Raw genomic sequence first — 23,455 nt, forward strand, 5'->3', positions numbered from 1 at the left:
AAATTGAATTGACTGGAGTCATATAAGAGACATTTGAAAATTTTCAAGTTTCAACCACATTGAAAAACAAAAAAATGATGCAAATCTTACATCAAACATTTTTTTTCCCTAACTTCACAATATAAATTATAGAAACTTGAATCTAATCCACATATAAATTGTCATCACCATTACAAACTACATTGTCACCGATGCTGACAATGAAGTTTCAAATCTATTAAAAAAATGAAACTTTCAATACTTGGTCACAACACTCAATGGGGTGTCAATTTTTTTTTAAAAAAACTTGATGGGACCATAAATTACAAATGGTTAGGATGCAACCCTTAATGATAGTGTACAATCTTTAATTCTTCAAAGTTACTACAATCGTTGATAGTCTTTAATCCTATATTGGCGTGAGCTTTGATGATTATGCAAGGGAGACAGACAATAATAAAAAATTGAGATAAGCAAAGATGGAGACGAATGTTTATGACGATAATGCATAGTCATAGCAATAAGTCCCATTATATTAAATTAATCAACAAACGGAAGATAATATTTTCTTACGAAATATATAGTTGTCATCCCTTTTGCAAAAAGAAAATAATAGAACTACTCCACATCAATTGGTGCAAGTAAACTTTTAGATTTGTAAAATTTTTTTTTACATCACTTAGCTTTTGAAAATTATGAGAATGTCATTGTCAGGGTTATATAAAATTTTAAAATTAGATTTTACATTTTTTACCAAAATAAAACGTACGTAAATTTCTAATTAAAAGTAGATTGACTACTCAATAAAAACAAAAATCGTACTTCTAAGAAGACTTTGTAAGATTTATATCACAACTATCACGAAAGTAGATACAAAATAAAGTAGTATTCATTCTCATAATTTAAATAAATTTAATATTTGCCTCTCACACTATAAAAAATAATAATGTAGAAGAATACTGAGTGGGATTAAAAACTTTTATGTAGCATTAAAATAATTTTGAATATATGAATTATATAATCAAAACTTTAGAAAGAATAATTATATTAGATATATCACATTTTAAACAAATAATCAAATGCTTAAATTTTAATTATAGCCTAACTTATGATTATCAATTTGAATCAAATTATCCTACAAATAATCAAAATTTAAGGATTTATAAACAATATTGTGATTCGGCAGCCATTTAATTATTTATTAAATTTAAATTTTAGTTTTAAAATATTAATTTAAAAATTAAAATAAAAAATTATTCAAATATAGGAAAAAAGTGATTTTGGAATAGGAAAAAAGGCTTTGACGCAGAGAGTTCTGATTCGTTGCAACTTGCACGTGCCAGGCATAGAACCATTTCCCTTTCTTAATGCTAAAACCCTACGCTAAATCCCAAGTCGTGCCCCTCCGTCAAGCTTCTCTCCACCTCGCTTCAGTATGCTCCCTGCAACTTCTTAAGCTGCCGACCATTATGCCGGTGAAGCTTTCCCCGCCATATGTTTTGATCCCTCTCACCTGCAGACGAAGGAAGCTATAGCCCTTTAGATCCGGCATGTCGGCCGCGTCGAGAGGCCTCATTTCTCGTCTCCGATTTCTTTCTGTCGGCACTTGGCCGTCGTCTTCAACAACATATCAGCTCAGAAGCTTCTGTTCCGAATCACTTATCGGCCACGATGCCATTGAAAGCGAGCTCAACAACCGCGGTTCTCCTATTATCGAAGCCAAGCCCGGAGTCATGACCCCCACCTCCAAGCGCACCGGATTAATCGCCGTCAAGTGCGGAATGACGGCTCTCTGGGATAAATGGGGCGCTAGGGTTCCCATAACGGTGCTTTGGTTGGACGACAATATCGTATCTCAGGTCAAGACCTTCGAAAAGGAAGGATTCGCAGCTCTACAGGTATGAATAAAAGTGAATTTTCGCCTTTTATTTTGTTTTACTTTGCTTTTAATTCTTCTTTGTTCGATACTTCAATGAGTGTATTGAGTTGTATAGTAGTGTTGTAGTGTTTTTTTTTTTTAATGAGTTTATTTTAAATTGTTTTGTCGAATACTCCTACGGGTGTGTGTTGAATTGTATAGTTGTGTTGTGCTGTGGTGTTAGTTAGATTGGTTGCGGGCACAAGAAGGCCAAGCACTTAACGAAACCTGAAGTAGGTCATTTTAGAGCTCAAGGTGTTCCTCTCAAGAGGGAATTGAGGGAGTTCCGGGTCACAGAGGATGCTCTTCTTCCAGTTGGTACGTCGATTGGTGTCCGCCATTTTGTTCCAGGCCAATATGTTGATGTCACTGGAATAACCAGAGGGAAAGGTTTCCAGGTAAACTAATATTTTGCATTTGATTTTCATGTTTCTTATAATTCCCGTATAGTGATACTTGGTGCGTGGCCATATTTATTAATTTATTTAAATATAAGGATTCTATTTTCATTGTCTCAACTTTGCATATCTAATTTAGATTTGCATAATACTTCAAACCAAATATATGTTGGGATACAATTATTAAAATTTAATACCCGATATATTTATCAGGGACGGGCGTTCAAGATTCTTGACTCATGCTTTTCTCGTGTATTTTTTATTCATGTTTTCATACAAGTCTTAATCCTTTCTATATTGTATACATAATTAACATCTACACATGTACATAATTTTGCAAGCATGAAATGCTTTCTCGTGTTTTTTTTATTCATGTTTTCATACAAGTCTTAAATGTAGACTTTTCCTTTCTATATTGTATACATAATTAACATCTACACATGTACATAATTTTGCAAGCATGAAATGCCTCTGGAACAAGTCCTAGGATTTGGGGCTTGTAGCCAGTGCGAAAATTGTCATTGAAAATTTTTAAATATTGAATGGATTATAGTTCATATTTCACATTCAAAAAAATAAAATAAAAATAAAGTGAAAAATTCATTATGGTTTTATATTCTACGACTTTTTTCCCTAGCTATGATGGCAATTAGTAATTACAAATCCTTTGCCTTATATCCTGGAATATAAATGCTCACATGCTTGAATGTTTTTTTGAATTTCTGCAAAGCTCCAGTATTTTTCAAGCTTATATTAGTTTCTATCATGAGAAAATGATGATTATGTTGGTCGAGTATTGTGAGCCATTAGCTTTTTTGGCAGGAAGCATGACCATCACCTAATACTGGAGATTCTAGCTGTTCAACAACTCTTAATGATAAAAAAGAAAAATGGAGGTTTTAGCTGTCTGAGTCCCATTGCCCTATGCCTGTAATCCTCTTTACTTGTTGACAGTGTTATGCTGTAGCAAATGTCTTGAATTAAGGGTTATTACCAGTTATTCAGTGTTAGTTATTTAGTACTACAGCTGTTGTTAGTAAGCTTGAATTGGTAAGGGCATAATGGTTATTGTTGTATAAATGACATGTATTATAATAGAGAGGGAGACTTATGATGTGATTTAGGTTTCCCAGTTCACTAAGGTCTTGTTTGGAACTTGAAAAATAATAGGAATAGGAAAGGAATAGAAGAGAAAATACAAAGGATTCAGCTTATGCTGTGATTAGGCTTCCCAACATTTGGATCTGCAAAGCCATGAGAGAATGTAGGAGAGAAAGGAAGAAGAAGAAGAGGGAAGAGAGGAGAGAGGGGAGAGGAGATGCAAGGGGGAATCACACATTAACTTCTCAATTCAAATTCATCAATAACTAACTCCTACACGACTTTCACACACCATTTATAAGAAAGCCCCTAATACATGAAATTACACATATACCCCCAAAACTAGATGAAATTACAAACATACCTCCCAAATACATTACAAACAAACCCCCAAATACACATAATCTTATTCCTATACTAATTAAACCAAACACACATAATAAACTAATTAATTAAACACAACAACCCCTTTTCAATTCTTCTCCATTAATCTCCAACAAGGTCAACCCATGGTTTGGTTCCTTGTTTGACATCAAATCTCCCCTAGTCAAAAAAATAAAATAAAATTTGGCCCTTGAATTTTGAAATATTGGAGGATCAGAAGTAAAGTAGACTTGGACCCTTTGAAGGCCACACTTGAGTGATACAATAAACCATGTTTCATTGACAACACCATAGACTTGAATTGAGAATTGGCATCAATGAACACATTAGGAATGACAAACTCAACAATAGGAATGTTTGAAAGACTTTGGATGTCTTCTACATATGCATTTTTCTTCCTTATTTTGTCTTCAAGTTCAGTAACTTCGGCAGATTCTTTGTCTTGGTTCGTAAAGTGGGTTTCAAAATTATCATCTTATGTAGTGGAAGAAGTGTTCTCTTATCCTTCAGTCACCCAAATCATCCAACCAAGGAGAACCAAGGAGTACATGGCCAATATTCATGGGTATGAGATCACACCAAACATTATCAAAATAACCACCCATGTGGATAGGAACCAAATATCTTTCACAAACATGTAGAGTTATCAACCCAAGATATCTATGAGGCTATGGTGAGATTTTGGATGAAGTTGCGTACGATTGACACCATTTATAGAAACCACATTCATAGGACATCTTCCATCAATAATGATTTGTAGATATTTCCTCCACATTTGAGAAAGGTGTGAAAAAGCTTGAAATTTTGCCCATGTATGAAAAGTGGCATTCCATTTTCTAATAATTTGCACCATATTGGATTTTTACATATACTCACTGTGACTGTACATCACCAAAGTTCCTTAACATAAATTGACCACAATTTTCAATCCATTCACGTAAAGCCAGAAGTTTGACTCCAAATTTATGAGAACATCAAGTAAAACAAATCCTCATAAACAACTTATGAATGGCAGCAATTTGGTTTAATTGTGATGTTGGCATCAAATTTCAAGCCTTTCATATCAAATTATCATGCTTGCTTGAAAATATTGTCCCACAATCAAAATATCTTGCTGTCGGCCAAAACATCATGGAAAAGCCCCAAAATATTGTTGCTAAAGCAATTTCTCACGAGTCTGCCTGTTGTAGGGTATTCCGGAAACTTTTCTCATGCACAGCATTGGTGCGTGAGTTGCTGGTGGCGACTTTTCGACGATGAAATTTAGAGAGAAGGGAGATCAGGGATTGGGGATTGCACTGGTAGTGGTGCTGTGATGAGAAAAGCACAGGGAAGTTAGGGGGTTTTGAGGGCTCATTGTCTAGGAGATGTTTTGCCGGCATGTGGGGCTTTATCAGTGGTCAGATGGTGACGAAACTCCACAGGAAGGTGTTTTGGGGGGGTTCTGTCATGGGGAGGGAGATATTGTGAAAATCTTCCATGAAAGGTGTGTTTGAAAAATGAGGACATAAGTACATGACTGGATTTTTTGAAAAAGTTTAGAACTACTCTTCGTTCCTTTGTTTTCCCCTGAAATCTATGAGTGGTGATGATGGAGAGGGATAGAAAGAAATGAGAAAGAAATAAAGAATGACTAAGAAGAAGAAGAATATGGAAGAAGGGAGTAATTAGATAAAGAGAATAGAACATAGAAAGAAGGTTGGAGGAGAACATAAAGAATGAAGGAAGAGGAAAGAAGAAGAGAAAAAAATGAGGAGAAGAACTGAGTAGAAGAGAAGGAGAAGAGGAACAGAAGAAAAAAGTAAAGGGCAGATGCAGCTGGGCAGCAGGGGATTAGGAGAAAAACAGGGGAACAGATCAGAGAAAAGAGGAGGAGAAGAGAGGGGGGAAATGAGGGATTGAATTGGAAGAAACGGAGATTGATATTGGGTTCTGATACCAAATGATGCAGGACAGCATCATGAGTATAGGAGAGAAGGGAGGAAGGAGGAGGAGGAGGAAAGAGAGAGGAGATACCGCGAGGGGGGATCACATGTGAACTTCTCACTTCAAATTCATCAACAACTACATCCTACATGGCTTTCACACAGTGTTTATAAGAAAGCCTCTAATACATGGGATTGCACATATACCCCTAAAACTAGATGAAATTACGAACATACCCCTAAAATACACGAACTTTACAAACAAGCCCCCAAATACACATAGTTCTATACTAATTAAACTAAACACACATAATAAACTAATTAAACACAACCACCCTTGTCCAACTCTTCTCCATTATTCTCCAACCAGGGTCAACCCATTGTTTGGCTTCTTGTCCTACATCACAATCCTATGCATGTTAGCTGTCGTCCACACCACTGTAGGGCTGAAACAACTCCAGAAATAGCTAGGAAACACCACAGTTGCCGAAAAAAATCCTTGATGATGCTGCTAAACCATAAAACCCTATGAGATTGCAGAATCAGCATCACAATTGCCTACAAACGTTGTTGATTTGTAGCCTCCGAAGTTCCGTCACTGGAGGTCCCCCCACACACTCTCACACGCCGGTCGAAGGTTGTTGCTTCGACTTCACATGCCAGGAGGTGAGGCTTCGTTAAGTCTTGTTTCTTATCTGAGTTGTTGCCACTTGTTTTGAATCTCTATAAACCATGATATCAAGTTGTGGGTCATGCGTCCAAAGGTCCAACCTTTAGTTCTTCATACATTATTGATTTGTATCCTCCTGAAATCCCATTACGAAGGTACCCTTTGCCCTCCCACACCTTGGTTGAAGGTTGAATTTCGAACTCCACGTGCTAGCACGTGAGGCTTCATGAAGTCTTGTTTTTTATCCGAGTTGTTGGCACTGTTTTGAATCTCTCCGTAAACCATGATAGCAAGTTGTGTGTCATGTGTCCAAAGGTCCAACATTTTTAATTCTTCACTCGTGGCACTTGTCAATGCCGTTTCAAGCTGTTTTGTGATTTGTACTTGAGTTCATTGGGGCTGTGATAGTGTGTTTGTGATTCATTTGGTTGTTTATCTTGTACATTGTTGTTCTGTTTTGTGGGTGTTGGGATGCACTCCATGAATCCTAAAAGCATGTTCCCCTCATCACTGCCGCAACTAAGAAGTTGAATGGAAGTAACTATGTGCAATGGTCTAATGCTGTCAAGATCTATTTGACATGCTCAGGAAAGTCCAGACATTTGAGCACAGGTCCTGTGATGACAAATGGAAAGAAGTATGGGTTAAGGAGGACGCACTGATGGCAACCCCTAGATTGTATGAACACATTTGAAGGTATGTAAGAAGATTTGGGATTATTGCAAACTTTTGTATTCTAATAACAAAATCCGTTTGTACGGTCTCTCCTTGAAGCACTTTTAGCTACAATAGGGAGATAGGAGTTTGACAGAGTAGTTTGTGGAGATGAAGCATATCCATGAGCTACTCAACATCATGCAACCAATAAAAGCTAATGTTGAGAGATGCAAAAGTGGAGGGAGGAGATGAAAAAGCATGTACTTTGTACATGCTCCAGCACTCATTCCTCGTTCCAAGTTTTGAAGCTTTGACCCTTAGTTCCAAGAAGAAATTTTTAAAACCATGGAGGAAGGGATGAACATGGTAAAAATACCACAAGTGTTGTCGCTTCATGGTAAGCTCTCACTTGTTGCCAATTCAGTAACCGTAGATTCCAACTCTATTGTTTCAAAGGAGTATTTGAAGTTTCCACAATATCAACACACCTGCTTCCCTTCCCATTGTATTTTTTTTTCTGAAATGGGTAACCTTAAAGCCTGATTTGCTTGTTGTCCAATGTCTCTCCCACTAGTCCTCAGGCTATAGATTCTATGCCATTGATGGTAAAGACAAATTCCAGAGTGTACTAGTTGTGGACGAGAGAGGGTCATCTGATTGAGTAGTGCTCGGATCTTTAAGGTAAGCTCTCACTCATGTAGTCATCACAAAATCCATCTCTACTGTCTCAAAGGAGAAGTATTCAAAGTTGCCACAGTAACAAGCGCTCTGCAAGCTTTTCTTCCCATTGTATTTTTTTGCTCAGAGTAACCCTAAAGATTTATTTGCTTGTCATCAAGTTTCTCTCCCACTAATCCTTAGGTCTTAGATTTAACTGCCAACTTATCATTGATAGGTATAACTGATCGCTTTTTGTCCTCCAACATTATAATACTAGTAACCTACCTTGTGTTATTTATTTATTTTTGATAGCAAAATAAGAGAATTCATTAATAGATTAATAATTTACATAAAGGAGAATAATACATCTCCTAATAAAATCTGGAACAAACCAAAAGGAAAATATAATAACAACAAAAGAAAGAAAAGAAAGTAATCAAAAACTAGAATTCCCAAAATCAAACCAACAGATTACTCCTGTATCGCTAAACTTCCAAAAAGCTCACACCATTAAAATACCCAAAACCAACACACTGCAATGAAGCCAAATAGTGAGTCTTCTCCCAAAACCAACAACCAATTCAACTTATTTCCTGAATATATCCATGCATTATGCTGTAACCATAACCTTCACTATATGCAAATAAACCACATTTCCAAAGTGCAGCCCTATACTTCGTCCTACTATAGCCGACAAATGAAATATCCAAAAGCTCCTCCAGTGATTTTGGACAAACCCAACTTTCTCCCAAAACACCAAAAAACTTGTTCCAAATTCTCTATGTGAAATCACAATGCCAAAAAAAAAGATGAGATGGGATCTCTAAGTTATTATAGCAAAGCACACAAACATTTGGAGAAAGTGCCTTCAATAGGCTTCTAATTTGCAATAAGTTATTAGTATTGATTCCATTAAGCACAACCAAAAAAGTAAAAGCCTTGATTTTTTTGGAGAGAAGAAGAGGTATTAGAAAAAGAAAGATTTGTAATAGCATACCACCGAATGATCTAGACCAAGAATGAACATCCCTCCCCAAAGAAAGATGACATTTATTCAATAAAATCAACAAAAGGAGAACATCTCAACTAACTTTTTATCCTCATAAAGTGAAAATCCCAAGAAGGCAAATGATTGTCTGAATTTCTGGAAAAGAAAGAAACTACGTTATTTTGCCCTAAGTTCAAACGAAAGAGACGAGGAAAAAAGTGGATAAGACAACATTCCCTAACCAAGGGTCTTTCTAGAAACAAATCTTAGAACCCCTTCCGACTACAAATTTAGTTTGAAGAGTAATAAAGGGTAAATCTAAGGAATATACCTCCACGGACTCTTTGAAGAACATTGAAAATTGGCATTGGTGTCCCAACCATTTAACTAAGAGAGTGGTGTTTTTAGACACCAACTTCTCATGACCCAACCTACCCTCCAATTTTGACTTGCTTGCACACCACTTCCCAAAACACGTTAAATGATCCCTGTCTCTAGACCACAAAAAATCTCTCATAATCTTCTCAATCTTGCTAGCAATCCCCACAATAATCTAAAAAATTGGCAAGTAGTACAATGGGATACTAGACAAGCAAGCATGAATAGGAGTGACCCCCTTCTAACCATCTAAACCCTTCGTCACCCTTTAGGTTCTAAAATCCACACCCCTCTTCTCCCTCCCCCACCCCCAAAACACCCCACAAAGGGACCCCTAAATTAGTCAAAGGCCAATTTAGTAAACCACACCCCACATTAGAAGCCCACTTCCTAGCATGCTTACCAGGCACGTTAATATTTGCTAAATCGCTTTTCCCCATGTCAATATTAAGCCTAGACACCCTCTTAAAAACACAAAGAATACCCATAAAGAAAATGGTGCCATGAGCAAAGAAAAGGTGCAAAACCATCACTCCCTCTTGCACCATTGCCAACCCTTTTACCAGCCCCCTTTCCACAGCCCCATCCACCATCTTGCTTAAAACATCAACTACCAAACAAAAAGGGGGAAAGTGGGAGACCTTGTCTGATGCTTCTTGAGACACTAAACACAGACTTAGGTTCACCATTCACTATTACCAAAAACACAATAATCTCTCATCCACTAACACCATCTTTCACTAAAACTCTTAAAGAGAATTTATCCAAGAACTCTAACTAAGTCTTTCATTACCTTTCTTGAAACCCAATTTAAAGATAAATACACCTCTTCTTTCTCCTTTGAATGTCCTCATCCACCTCATTAGCAACCAAAATAACATTTGCTATTTGTCTACCCCCATGAACACACTTTGGGCACTATAAATGGTCTTATCAAGCACCGCGCTCAGATTATAAGCTAATAATTTAGTAATGATCTTATACACACTAGAAATTAGGTAATAGGTCTGAAGTCCTCTATCTTAATAGATTTACTCTTCTTAGGCACCAAAGTAATAAACGAGGAGTTTACTCTTGCTCAAAATCCCAGCCCGATAAAATTTAGTCAAGATTCTAACCAAATCCCCTTTAATCACATCCTGTCTATCCTAAAAAAAAGCCATATATTAAAACAATCTGGTCCTGAAGCTTTGTTCCTCTCCATCCTAAATGACCTTTCCAACCAACTCATTTGACCTTCCAAAAATGGGATTCCACCCTAACCCCTCAACCACTGGTAGACAAATGTCCTCTTAAGAATACAGGTTTGAATAGAAATTAGTAATTTCAAAAAATGGGATTCCACCCTAACGCCTAATACAATTCTTTCTCATTTTCCCAGTTGCCAACCTATGAAAGAAACCCTTTTTGACCCATTTAAAGTTGGTCTCTAGCCTCCAGCTCCGCATTTCCTTAAAAATCACCTCTTCCAATCCTTTTCTCTTCCTCGCTCTTCGGAAGGTTACCATCCTCTTCCTTCCTATCCAAAGAATCCAACTCATCGACAGTGCTGGATTTTTTAATTTTAACTCACCAAACACTTCCCTTTTTTTTTCCCTGGCATGAAAGGGGGTAGAGTTAGTCCTAAAATAACTTGGAATGAGGTAGTGAGAAAGGATTTAATATCCCTGAATCTAATAGAGGAAAATGCTCTAGATCAGGTGAATTGGCGGAAAAGGAGTCATGTAGCCGACCCCACCTAGTGGGACTTAAGTCTTGTTGTTGTTGTTGTTGGTACCAAACACTTCCCCATTTCAAACTTTCAAATTCTTTGTTCTTTCAAGGTAGAAAGAGAAGTTTTTAACTTTGATAGATTGGAATGACTCGATTTGTATAACGAGTTTGTGGGTAGCTGATTGTCCTCTTTGGTGCTAAAAAATGAAGAAATTCAGTGGGTCTCGATTCAGATTATGGGGGGTTTACATCTCAGAGTGAAAGAGGTTTTCTTCATCTAAAGCTACTTGGGAACATGTGGGAAGATTTTTGTGCTTTGAAAGGTACAGTGAGGAAGGTTGAGGCAGCTCTATTCGTTTTCCAAAAGGGTTTGAAGCTGCTTGATTGTGGAAGCCTTTATTTATTTTGAAGGTAATTGTTGGTCGGGAAATGAGAAATTTGAAGCTGGAGGGATGATCCTTTGTTGTGCCGATTCTGGGTACATGAATTTGTGAAAGGTCAAGACAGACAGAAGTATTATGGTGCTGACATGGCAGTCAAAGCGCGAGGCGAACTGAGGCATGAGGGTTGCTTGGAGGCGCGTGGGGTGAGGCGAATGCACATGGGTCACGAAGGTGAGGAGCACATTTATTAAAATTGTCTGCAAAATACCCTATATAATGAATCCTTGATTGTAAACACGTTAGCAATATTATTTAAATTTTGAAATATCAAAATATTAAATAATAGAACATAACAATGAATGCTATAACACAATTTTTTTGTAATGTGTGATGTTCATGCCATAAGTTCCACAAAATAGAAGCAGAAATTTCACGCAAAGGAGCAGAAATTCCAAAAAAGGGATCATCAACAAAAGGAAAAAAATCAGAAGGCCCCCCTTTGGGGGGTGTTTAATTCACAACTCTGACTGTGAGCAGCTTAGCAGGCCAGACGAAGAAGAAAGGAAGAAAGAAGTTTGAGAGCAGCTGAGCAGATGTGTCAGGGAAAGGTGGCAGAAATTGCATAAAAAGAGCAAGAATAAAAGGAAAAAAAAAACAGATGGCTGAGATAAAAAGAGAGAAAAAAAGCACAATATAAGGGAAACATGTGAAACATGTGAGGCGGCACAGGATAAGGGAAACATGTGAGGCGCGCTTCACTGTAGCGTGCCTCACTGCGTCTCTTAAAGGTCAGCTCGCCTCAATACCTATGTGCGAGCCTCCCCGCCTTAGTGCTTTTTGTGTCTAGGCATGCCTTTGATTAGTATTCGGTTTGGGATTTCAATTTTGAAGGAGTGGGGCGGTCAAGATCTGGATTTTACTATAATGGGCCTCACACTATTTGGTGGGGCGGAGGTAAACCAGATCTTGACCTTCCCATTTTTTAAAATTGAAATTGCCTAAGCCAGAATGTGCCTATTTCTGAGGAAAGGTGGAGGAGTAAAACTTGAGCTGTGATAAGAAAATTTAAATGGAGTTTCTGGGACTGAAGAAGCTCAATTGGCATGACAGAGTGGGAGGACCACTCAAAGGCAGAAGCAGTTCAGCAGATTTACAATGATGACCCAAATGCTGCAGAAGAGAATAGTAAGGAAAAGATGTTCTTCTAAGGGTTGCTGAAGATGATGTCCAGAGGGGCATTGAAGGATTTGGAGAGAAGAAAATGGTGCAACCTAACAATTTATAGATGACTATTCCTGTGCAAAAAGCTATTTCTTCTTTAATATTTTCTTTGGATGGTTCTAAGAAACAAATGGATGAGCAGTATAAAGAGATTTCATTGAAGGAGGATGAGCTTGGCAAGGAAAGCTTGTATGAGTCCAATGATGATTTGGAGGGCTTGTGTGAGTCTAATGAGGTTTATTATTGGATCTGTTGATGGTGGAACAAGGGATAGGCGAAGGCTTTTTGGGTTATCAACAGATAGGCCACAAGGTACTATTTGTCAATCCTGAGGTATAAGTGAATGCTTTCTTTTCTTATATGGGCAGCATGAGGCAGGGGGTGAAGCTTCTGGAAGGACCTCTGAAGATGCACAGGTTAGTGTTGACCATTTGAATAGCCCAGATAATCAAATAGAAATTTTATCTGAAGTGGGGGCTTTGGCTATTGTTCCTTAAAGAGATTGTCCTCCCGTTCAAATTGTTAATGTGTCTGCTTCAGTAAAAGAGCTAGGTATGGCTGTTAATGATCTTTTCATGGAGGATTAAGAGAGTCTCACATCTCAAAGGGGTATATTACGCATTCCTTGCATGTCAAATTTTACGCTTAGTTCTTTATGCCAAAAGTATACATTCTTTGAGGGAGGGGTTGTGATCATTAATTCGTTAGGATATGAGGGGATGAGAGAGACAACCAGGATCCTCGAGAACTCCTTGAGGGGATGAGAAATAAGATGGTGAACCCTTTAGGAAAAGAGATGAAAGTGATAGTTTCTATTAAGATATATAAGATGGGCGAACAAAAGAAGGTGCAAAAAGAATTGAATAAGTTAGCTACTTTGGTGAATTTTGGAAGGGCTGGGGGAGGAGGTAGGGAAAAGTAGTTAACTTATTAAGATAATTTGTGGTTAAATTAGGGATCTAGGGGATGTGAGAAAAAAGGACCTTATTAGGGAAATTTTGAATAAGAGTTCTGCTGATATTGATTTTATCTAAGAAACTAAACTTGAGAGTGTGGTTATGGATTGTCGGGTGATTCATAGCATGTGGGAGGGTAGGTTTAATGAGCTGGAGGTTCTTCCTTCTTGGGGCGGCTACAAAATCCTTATCTCATCAGATACTCGTTCACTTGTTAAAGCTGATAGTTTCATGGGTTTTTTTTCTTTGCTGCTCTTGTTGGAAGTGAAAGGAAGGGGTTAATGGTGGTTCTCGTTGGTGTATGGTCCTTCTAGACCTGCTCTGGCCTTATTTTTTGGATGACTTATTTGATGTGTTTGGTTTTTGCTATCCTAGGTGTGTTTTTTGGGGAGATTTTAGTGTGATGAGATTTCATAGGGAAAAAAAAGAAGGGGGGGGGGGGGGGGGTGCTAGGATTACCTTTAGTATGAAGAATTTTGATAGCTTTATTAGGGATTGTGGGTTGAAGGATCTTCATTGTCTTATTATTTTCTTCGTCAGTTCTTTTTTTTCCACTTTTTTTTTTGGGGGGAGGGGGGAGTAGCTAGTCTTTTGGATAGGTTCTTGTTTTCTAGTGAATGGGAGGATGAGTTTCATAATCTTTCCCAGGGGATCTAGTCTAGGCCAATGACAGATCGTTTTCTTATTTTTTTGGGGTGTAGCTAGATCAAGTGGGGGCTGACCCTGTTTAGATTTGAAAATATGTGGATGGCCGTAAGTCCTTTTAGCCTTTCATTAGGAACATTTGGAGTGAGAATGTTGGAAAAAACAGAAGGATTGGGAAGGGTTTAGGTTTATTAAAAAATTGAAATGCCTAAACAAGAGTTCATTGGAATGTTGAAGTATTTGGGGGTTTGGAAGCAGAGAAAAACAGCATTTTGGGAGAGCATAATTTGCTGGAAGGGCAAAAAAAAAAAAGCGGGTCTTTGGACTTTGGAGTGTGATAAGGTGAAGAGGGTAAAGCTGATTAATGAATTAGAAGAGGTGATTGTTGGGAATTGAGGATTTGTTTTTTAAAATAAGTGGAGGTGATTTTTAGGGAATTATATGGCTTTTGAAGGGCACTTTATATATATATGGTTGTTTTTTCCCTCAATATTTGATGCATACACAATTTCTTTGTTATTGCATATTGACTATATGTAGGGTGATATTCTAATGCCAATACATGGAAGTCAAAAAATTATTGTTTTGATACAGCAACATGCTGATTGTTATTTTTTGTCCAATCCCTGCAAGGGATGATGATAAAATGAGAAAAAACTTACTGATGTCCAGAAACTTTGTTGTTTAGAATTCTTATGCTGAAAATCACCCCTTTAAAACTGTTGTTTTCTGTTTACAGGGTGGGATGAAAAGACATGGTTTTCATGGAATGCCAGCATCTCATGGTGCATCATTATCACATCGAAGTATTGGTTCTACAGGCCAGCGAGATGCTCCTGGGAAGGTGCGTGTAGTTTCTGTAGAATGGTGAACTATGAAATTTTGTGTAGTGCATCAATGAGAACTTTGGGATGCTAGTTTAATGAGATGCAATAGGTGGATGAGCATAATTCTTTTTGTCCTTGTTAACCATTTTTTTTGGGGGAAGTTTGAAGAGTATTTTTAATATTTAAACTTAACTTATTTGGTGCCATGTGAGTGTAATATCTCTGTTAAATGATCATAATGTATCAGGAGCACTGCTCCGAGTGAGCAAAAGCTTACTTCTTGTATACAACATACTTCTGTTTAAAAAAAAAGTGATGTATATTGAGTTTGGGCAAGAAGTTGAAAGTATGTATACAGAATAGGAATATATAATAAAGGGAATTGTTAATGATGCTTAGAAGCCTAGTAGTTGTATTCAAATTGAGATAGGATCTTCTTATGACAATTTTCTTATTTGCCATAAGAACCTTGAATTATTAAGACATGTACAATTTACGCGCATTTGTCTGTCATGCAACTATTCATTATTTAAATGTCATTTCCAGGCCTTTTATGAAGATATTGAGTTTTTCCTCTTACATGATATTCTTTTTCATGTTGATTTGTTGTTTCTATGTGCATTTTGCTGTCAATTGCTTAAAGTACTCAAATTTCTCTCATATTCTCCCTTACCATGTCATCTTGCACCTTTAGTATTTTAACAAGAGCCAAGTTTCATAGTCTCTATTATGTTGAAAGTGTTTTTTGTTCAGTCAGGGATGGTTTTCAGCGATTTTCTTCCCTGGTGGAGTAAACTATTTTTTTTTTGTTTTATATATGGATTACAAAAGGAGGTTTATGAAGGTAAAAGATAAGATCTTTTTTCCATCCTTTAAAATAAAAAGGCCCGCCTATGTGGGTCCAAGGAAGGGGCGGACCACAATGGGTCTATAGTACGCAGCCTTACCTTACATTTTTGCGAGACGCTGTTTCCACGCCTCAAACCCGTGACCTTTAGGTCACATGGCGACAACCTTACTGTTGCGCCTAAGCTCCCCTTTAAAATGCAGTTGTTTTTTTTATGTTTAGGTGAAACATACAGAGAAAAATCAACTTGTTCAAAAATAGAATTTGTCTTGCTAATTCCAAGTTGAATGATTTCTGGCGCTCATATTTTTCCAGAACAAGAAAGACAATGGCACCCTTGTGTAGAAGTGAAACTTGTAGTCTGTTGATGAAAGCCATTTCATTTACATTTCCATACTTTTGGTTGTGTGGTTTGCATTGAATGGAGGCTATTTCAGAGTTGAGACTAATTTGTAAATCTTTTAGTTGTTTGGGGTTGATAACTAGATATACTTTGTTGGCTGACAACCAAATAACTTTAGCTTTTAGGTTGAGTGGTGATTTAATGTAGTATCATAACCTTGATTACCATAAGATTGTGGGATCAATTCTTGTTGGCCACTTAACTTGTTTTTATTATTTATCCTACATTGGATGTTTCTTTCATCTATTTAAGTATTCATTAAGCTCTTTTATGAAAATTCTCTCACATAAGTCTGGTAGGCTGAAGCAATGGAATGGCAATTCCGTTTTTCAATATTGATATTTGAGTTATTGTATTGTAAATATTTCACTATTTTCTTCTGAATAAATTTATTAATTTATGTTTTATTTATCAAATTGTTGGCCAACAACCTCATAAGTTTTTTGGTTGAGTGGGACTTTGTTATTAATTAGTAGACAACTGAAACTGGAAGCAACTGAAGGTTAACATATCAGTCTACCTATATCAATGGAAAAGTTCCCCTCCTCCCTAAAAAAATGGATATTACTTTCCAGTTTTTGGAAGTAATCTACTTTTTTAATGAACCGTGAGCTTTGGCTTCTTGGTAAGGAAACAGAAAAATGACCACTGATGGCACCAGTGAATATATTCTAAATACAAAAAAAAAAAAAAATACAAAAAAAATTGTATCTAGAAAATCAACTGCCAATATTGACGCAATGCTGCCTTTCAAATCAAAACTGCAACATCTTAAGCTGTCAACTGTTAATAATATTAAGAGATGTCTCTGCTTCTTCAAAAGCTCTAAGATTTCTTTCTCTTCAAATTATCCATATTCCAGAAATTAGTTAGAGGAATCAATTCTATAATCTTCTCTGTCTGTCTGTCCTGAAGCCCCTCCAGGCCTACAAGTCCCCCAAGACAGAACCTGCTGCCACCCACTAAACCCCCAACACAGCTAAAACATGATCACAAAGGTTTCTCAACTATTTCATTCAGCATGAAAATGGTTCAATCTCAATTTCCTTCTGCATGGAAAGCACCTCTTCATGATAATGGTAATTTCTGCAAATTATCCAGTGTTGAAATTCTTTCCCAAGCAGCTTTAATGGGACGAATAGGGAACTGAAAGTTGAGTTGTCCTCCCAAGTGGGGGGGTAAATTGGATTATTAAAATTGCTTTTAATTCTTTTTGTGAATTCTTTTTCCTCTTGTTAAATTATCAAACACACAGTAAAGAACTTAGTTTCTTAATCAATCCACAATCCAACACTTCAACACAACACAACACGACAAAACTTAAACAAACATCCAACCAATCAATCAACTTTAAAGTAATCAACCACTCAATATAATACTCAGCTTTTTGGCAATTCTCAGCTTTTGTATGTAGCCCTGTGTATGAAATCCAACACTCTTTCCAAAAACTTAGATTTTAAATAAACTTTAAGTTAATAAGTCTTGGGTGTTAACCAATCAACGTACTCCCTTACGGTTTCCGCAATTTATATTGATCAATCAACGTACTTCTTTTTAGTTTCCGCAAATCCCAAAATCAAATGAAGCTTTAGTTTATTCAATATCCAATCCACACAGTGTATATGATCAGAAATTAATTTCAACCACGCAGTTAATATATGCTGAAAATTAAACAGAGTGAGGAAAGGGAGTGACACCACGTTTTTTTACGAGGTTCGGCTTATTCTCAGCCTACGTCCTCGTCTTTGGCCAATACCACCAAAAGATTCCACTATACCACTCCTTTCCGAGCGGAACAAACCATTACAAGCGATACCCTACGCTTAAACACTCCTTCGGTAGGCTAGAGCAACGTCTCTCCAAGTGATACTTCACACTCAGTCACTCCTTCAATAGGCTAGAGTAGTGCCTCTCTAAGCGATATCCCATGCTCGGTCCAACAATCCAACAAACTGGAATCGTCAATCACTACAAGAAAAAGAACAAGAACTTGTGTACAAAAGATGCTCTCAGATAGAGCTGATTAGTACAACTATAAGCACAAAATATACTTCAATGTAAATTTCAATATAAAGAAATTGAAGCTCAACTTAAACCTATCACCGATATAATCTTTCTTTGAATGAAAGATTCGGACTTTGAAGCTCAATTTCGGTGTGAGAAGATTAGCAAGAACTTAGTTGAGAGAATAGCAAGATGTGAGCAAGATAGCTTTTGTGAATTGAGAGCACTTGAGAGTATGTAGTTGCTGAAATTATTTCTTGGTTATTAAAATCTTTGTCTTGGGGGCTATATATAGTGTTTAAAAAGTTAATTCCTTGTTCTCCAATTTTACTTGGAGTGTTGCTCAAGTTTGCAAAAAAGTGAGGAGCCCAAGAAACCAAATTTTGAAACTTTTCCATTAGCAATTTTTTTAAAATCTCTCAAGTGGCAGTCACCTGTTACGCATGGTCAGGCACCTGCCTCAGTTAAATTTAAAAGTCAGAACACTAGCAGTCGCCTCAGTTGACAAGGCAGGCACTTGTTTGGCTATCGTGAAGCGCCTGTCACCTTTCTGTCTACTAGTCTTAAAAACATAAAACGAGTCAGTCGCCTAAGGGTTTTGGTCAGACGCCCGAGGCTTTCAAAATACTTGTTTTTTAAGATTTTAACTTTGAAAACTCTTTTCTTTTGAGACCTTCATAATTTATAACTTTGAAAATTATATTTCAAGGTCTTTTTAAAAATAGTTTCTAGGATATTAATTTTTTCCTAAAAGATTTTCCTAAAAGAGCTTCAATGCTTTTATATTGAGTTTTACTTGAAGTACTTACATAAGACTTCCTTAAGACTTTTGACATTCTAAGCACTTAAGTCTTCATGCTTTGTTCTTTCTTTGGCTCCATCTTGTCGTCAAGCTTTTAGCAAGTTCTCTTTCATGCTCTCATGATTTTCAAGCTTTATTAGACTTTAGCAGGTTCTCATTGACGCTCTCATGATCTTCAAGCTTTAATAGATTATCTTTGAATTCATGCTTTTTATGCTTCATTTGATCATCTTTCTTTGGAGTATAAGCTTTCCTTGATCCTTGTGAGTTTTTGACCTTGTGATATTTAAGTCTTGAAATATCATCACTTAACCAAATATGTTAAGTTCCTCCTGTTTGTTATCATTAAAATAATATTTTAAGCCTTGTAAGGCCAACAAGAACTTTAATGAGAGCCCTTGGTCTTAAAAGAGAAGGGATCCACCGATAGCTATAAGCTGTTGTAAGCACCCTTTTGCCCAAGTCTAGAGCTCGAGAAGCCGGTACCTTATTAACTCCGTCTATCATTTTTTGACTTCCATCACCCACGCATAAACCTGATCATCTGTTAATGCATACAGCTTCCATTTCCTTCCCTATCTGACTCTCGCTACATGATTAAAGCTCATTTTGCATTGTGTGAAAATTATTGAAGTTCTTAATGGTTGTGTAATGGTATTGTAGTCCTTGTAATATTGTGCGTTGATTGCATGGGCTTGTAAAGTCGACATGGAAACAAAAGTAGGATGAATCAGCTCATTGTTTTAAAAGGCTCAATCGCGGCATGCCTAAAATGCTTTGAGGCTCAATCCAATACCAAATCCTAAAAAGGATATCACATTACACCCTAACGCTTATGCATTTGCACCAAAGGAATGTCCTTTGTGTCTTTTTAGTTGAGGCTTATGCATTTTGGGCATGTGATTCTGAAGTTAGATTTGGATAGAAAATTTTAGCTCCATGTTTATATTTAGTGTTTGGGAGCATGGGTTTCGGACCTTGGATTTGGATTTGAGTGGATATGGACAAATTTCAATGCAATTTTATCTTAGAATTTATTCAAATCCAATACAACTCCAAATCTAAGATCTCTCCAAACATAGGGAAAAAGAATTTCATAATATGTGTTGATATCTAAAACTCTTGAACCTCAACGTTTCCAAAATAATTGAGAGTTGTATCTTAGATCTTAAAAATAGTTTGAACTTTGCGAAAAGGAATTTCACAATATGTGTCGATTTCTAAAACTCTTGAACCTCAACCTTTCCAAAATAATTGAGAGTTGTATCTTAGATCTTAAAAATAATTTGAACTTTGTAAAGTTATAGCTATCTCTTATCATGTGATTTCAAGTTAGCAATTTTTAAGTGGCCAATCAGTAGTTTGCAAATTATATTTGATTTTCTTTAACATTATATTTGTGATTTTTTTTTAAAAATATCTGTAATTTTTTTTTTCAATATTTTTATATAAAAATAGAATTTTCAAAATACTTATGTCCTGATGCCTTCAAGCATATGCGTCTTTTATTAAGGTTTAAAGCACCTTGTCTTAACCGTTTTACAACAATGGTGAAAACCATTGCTGCCTGCTAGAAAGTATCTGGTAAGATAATATAGTTATGAGTAACATTTATAGCAGAAATGATATTTTGGAAAGGACGTACAAAAGTATTGATGGAGCAGTATAATGTGCCTATTGAAGGAAAAGAAATATCACATGGTCTAATTTAGATATGTGTTGGAAGGTCGGCTTCCTGTCTGAATAACAAAATAGTTGCTGGTTTTGAAAATCAATTGCATCTTTTTGCAGGTTTAGATGAGTGTGTAATATGTAGGCTCTATTTTGGGACATTGGTTGCAAACTCTTTGCACATATTTTACCTTGACTGTGTTCTTATCCAGTGAAAAGATTAGAAAAATGAAAAAAAATATTCTTTTCTACAACAGATTGATGTAATGTTAACTACTAAAAATTTCAGTGTCCCTTCCCCCGTATCTCATTAGACCGTCTTATTCAAGTTTATTTGTTGCTGCAAAAGATTTGTTTTAGCCTTCAGATATGCTGAGGATATCATGATTGTGAATCTTTTTTGTAACTCAAAAGTATTCTTTGCAGCATTGCCACCCTGGTATGGTTTTGACTTTTGCATGTTTTTTGTACAGGTGTTTAAAGGCAAAAAGATGCCTGGCCGCATGGGTGGGAAGCAGCGAACAGTTAAAAATGTATGGATCTATAAAATTGACCCTGGGAGGAACTTGATGTGGGTGAAAGGCCAAGTATGGTTACTGATTTTTTTTTTTTTCACTTCTGAACTAAGTGCTTGATGAATGGAAGTGCAGGATACTCTTTGTCTATTGTGAAATTCCTGTATGCTGCTGATATTCTATTATTCTATCATAACTGATATTAGAGTAGTTTAAAGATCCTGGTCAAATTTAATATCTGATGGTAGTGTTTTTTCTTTTGGGTGGGTATGGGTTGGGGGTTTGAGTTGCTGATAGCCACATGAGAACTTTTTATTCTTTTTTCCTGTATTTACTCCATTTCATTAATTTAAAAAACTTGGAAATTGTCTTAATAACAGGTACCGGGGGCTGAAGGGAACTTCGTGTTTATTAGAGATGCTGTTTACAAGAAACCAGATATTTCCACCCTTCCATTCCCAACATATTTTGTCCTAGAAGATGAGGAGGCGGCAGAGTTGGAACCAGTGGTTGCTGATCTTGGGGAATTTGACCCTTTTATGGCTGCAGATTAGTAGGTGGCTGGTTTTTCATTCTTTGTTTGAGCTGCCATATTTGTTTTGATGGTGGATATGGACAGAGAAGGCCATCATTAACGTGTGTTTGAATACCTGTTAAAATTTGTTGGCAGTTGACATTAAATTTACAAGATGTGCAAAAAAGAAATGGGGGCAGAGCAGTTGTGGAGGAATGTAAATCTGATGATGAGCCTCTGAATCCTAATGTCTGGATTTGGAAATTTTGTCCAAATAAGTCGCTAGATAATGTGTAGAGTTTTTGGCCTCTGCATTTATTTTATTTTTTTGGAATACAATTTATACAGGCATTATGTTGTTTCTGCATGCACGTGCCGGGGTTCGGTGGGCATGGAAATTATGACCCAAGGGCTTTGTTAAGTTTTTAGTGAGATTGATGGAAGTCTCCACCTTGGAGATGTGAAAAAATTTTCCCCCCATTTTTCTTGGGGGTTGAGGGTAGGCGTGGGGAAGAGAAGTGCAGTGATGTGGTTTTTTAAATCAAATTGAAGGCAATGCAATGAATGATGAGAGTGATATGACGGGGGGATGTGGGTATCTCTGTCCATCTCCACATCTATTTCCATTTCCACATAGGCCACTCCTTTATGCACATAACATTCACGTTCGCATGGGGGGTCCAGTGGCCCCAGACGATAAAAGGTATGTTCAACTCATTATATGGCAAGGTGTTCTAATAAAGTTCTCAAGAGCTTTTGCAGATGTGGTACTTTTAACCTGTCTTGAGTATGGCTAAATTTAGCTTAGTCTCTGGACTTGAGCTTACAGAATCTGCTTGCTGTATTATCCAAGCAAAAGGTGATATTCTTGTTAAACTCATGTTCTACAAGCATTAAGGTTTACTTTTATATGCACAGTACGATCCTCGTGTAGGAGCACCTAGCCATACGCTACCCGATTCAAACATACAAAGGATTAACATCCCTTGATAGTCCAATTGGATATAAGACGGCACTGTCCAACCAATACAAATGTGACTTCAGTATCCATTGAGTCGTCCATGTGGCTCCTAATCTCATATGAAAGCTTAAGAGACCTTTGGAGGATGCCAATTGTTGAGCTTTCCTTAGAATGCTCACTTAATACCCAAGACGATACTTGGGAGGTAGGCCCTTCACCTAGTGTTCCCCTAAAAGTAATCTCTCTAGTGCATTCTCGTTTACATATAAGTCACCATTTGTGGGCCTAATGATCGCACATCATAGCTTGAGAAAATCTCCATGATAATTATTTGAATTCACTAAAACATTATAGTGACCTTCATAATGTGTTCTATGACAGCTTCATATTGAATCCATTCCGAAGTTTCATCCACAACCAATTTGACATGAACATCATAACCATCCACACGCCAATTGACATATGTCATTGATACAAGAATGTAGCATCATGACATCTTCCCCCACTCCATGTTGTCAACATCCTTGTTGATAAGAACACACATTTGTCTTCTATTGAAACTTCCACAAATCCCAAGTTGGAACACTTGAACACCCCAGCTATTGCAACTTGTCATTACAACACACACTTATTTGTCTCTTCCAGAAGTAGCACGAAACACAATTCTATTATGACAAAACATAAAATGCTCTTCTAAACTCATACCTGAATTGATATTCAACTTCTTATAGAAACCACACTCTATCCTATGATTCCTTGATGGAATCATCATGCCTAAGAACATTGTTCAACCTTTCTAGCCGTTAGTCATCCCTATAACTACATAGTCAACAGATAGAAAACACTCCTCTTAGAACCATTCCTCACTAATCCTTGACACATATCCATATTTCATCCTTGTCCTTCAAAACCCAAACCCCCTCACCAAAGTGTAC

The 23,455-nt window shown here is 36.8% G+C and overlaps 1 protein-coding gene across 1 annotated transcript; it reads left to right on the plus strand.

Annotated features, from left to right (window-relative positions):
• Positions 1-1,329: 1,329 nt before the first annotated feature.
• LOC131151665 (large ribosomal subunit protein uL3m) lies at positions 1,330-21,920 on the plus strand. Its single transcript, XM_058102988.1, has 5 exons — positions 1,330-1,877; positions 2,086-2,295; positions 14,716-14,820; positions 21,004-21,117; positions 21,426-21,920. The coding sequence occupies exons 1-5, from the start codon at positions 1,530-1,532 to the stop codon at positions 21,597-21,599; spliced, it is 951 nt and encodes a 316-aa protein (XP_057958971.1). The 5' UTR covers positions 1,330-1,529; the 3' UTR covers positions 21,600-21,920.
• The last annotated feature ends 1,535 nt before the right edge of the window (positions 21,921-23,455 follow it).

This window comes from Malania oleifera, chromosome 3 (assembly GCF_029873635.1).
Source record: "Malania oleifera isolate guangnan ecotype guangnan chromosome 3, ASM2987363v1, whole genome shotgun sequence".
Classification (NCBI taxonomy): Eukaryota; Viridiplantae; Streptophyta; class Magnoliopsida; order Santalales; family Ximeniaceae; genus Malania; species Malania oleifera.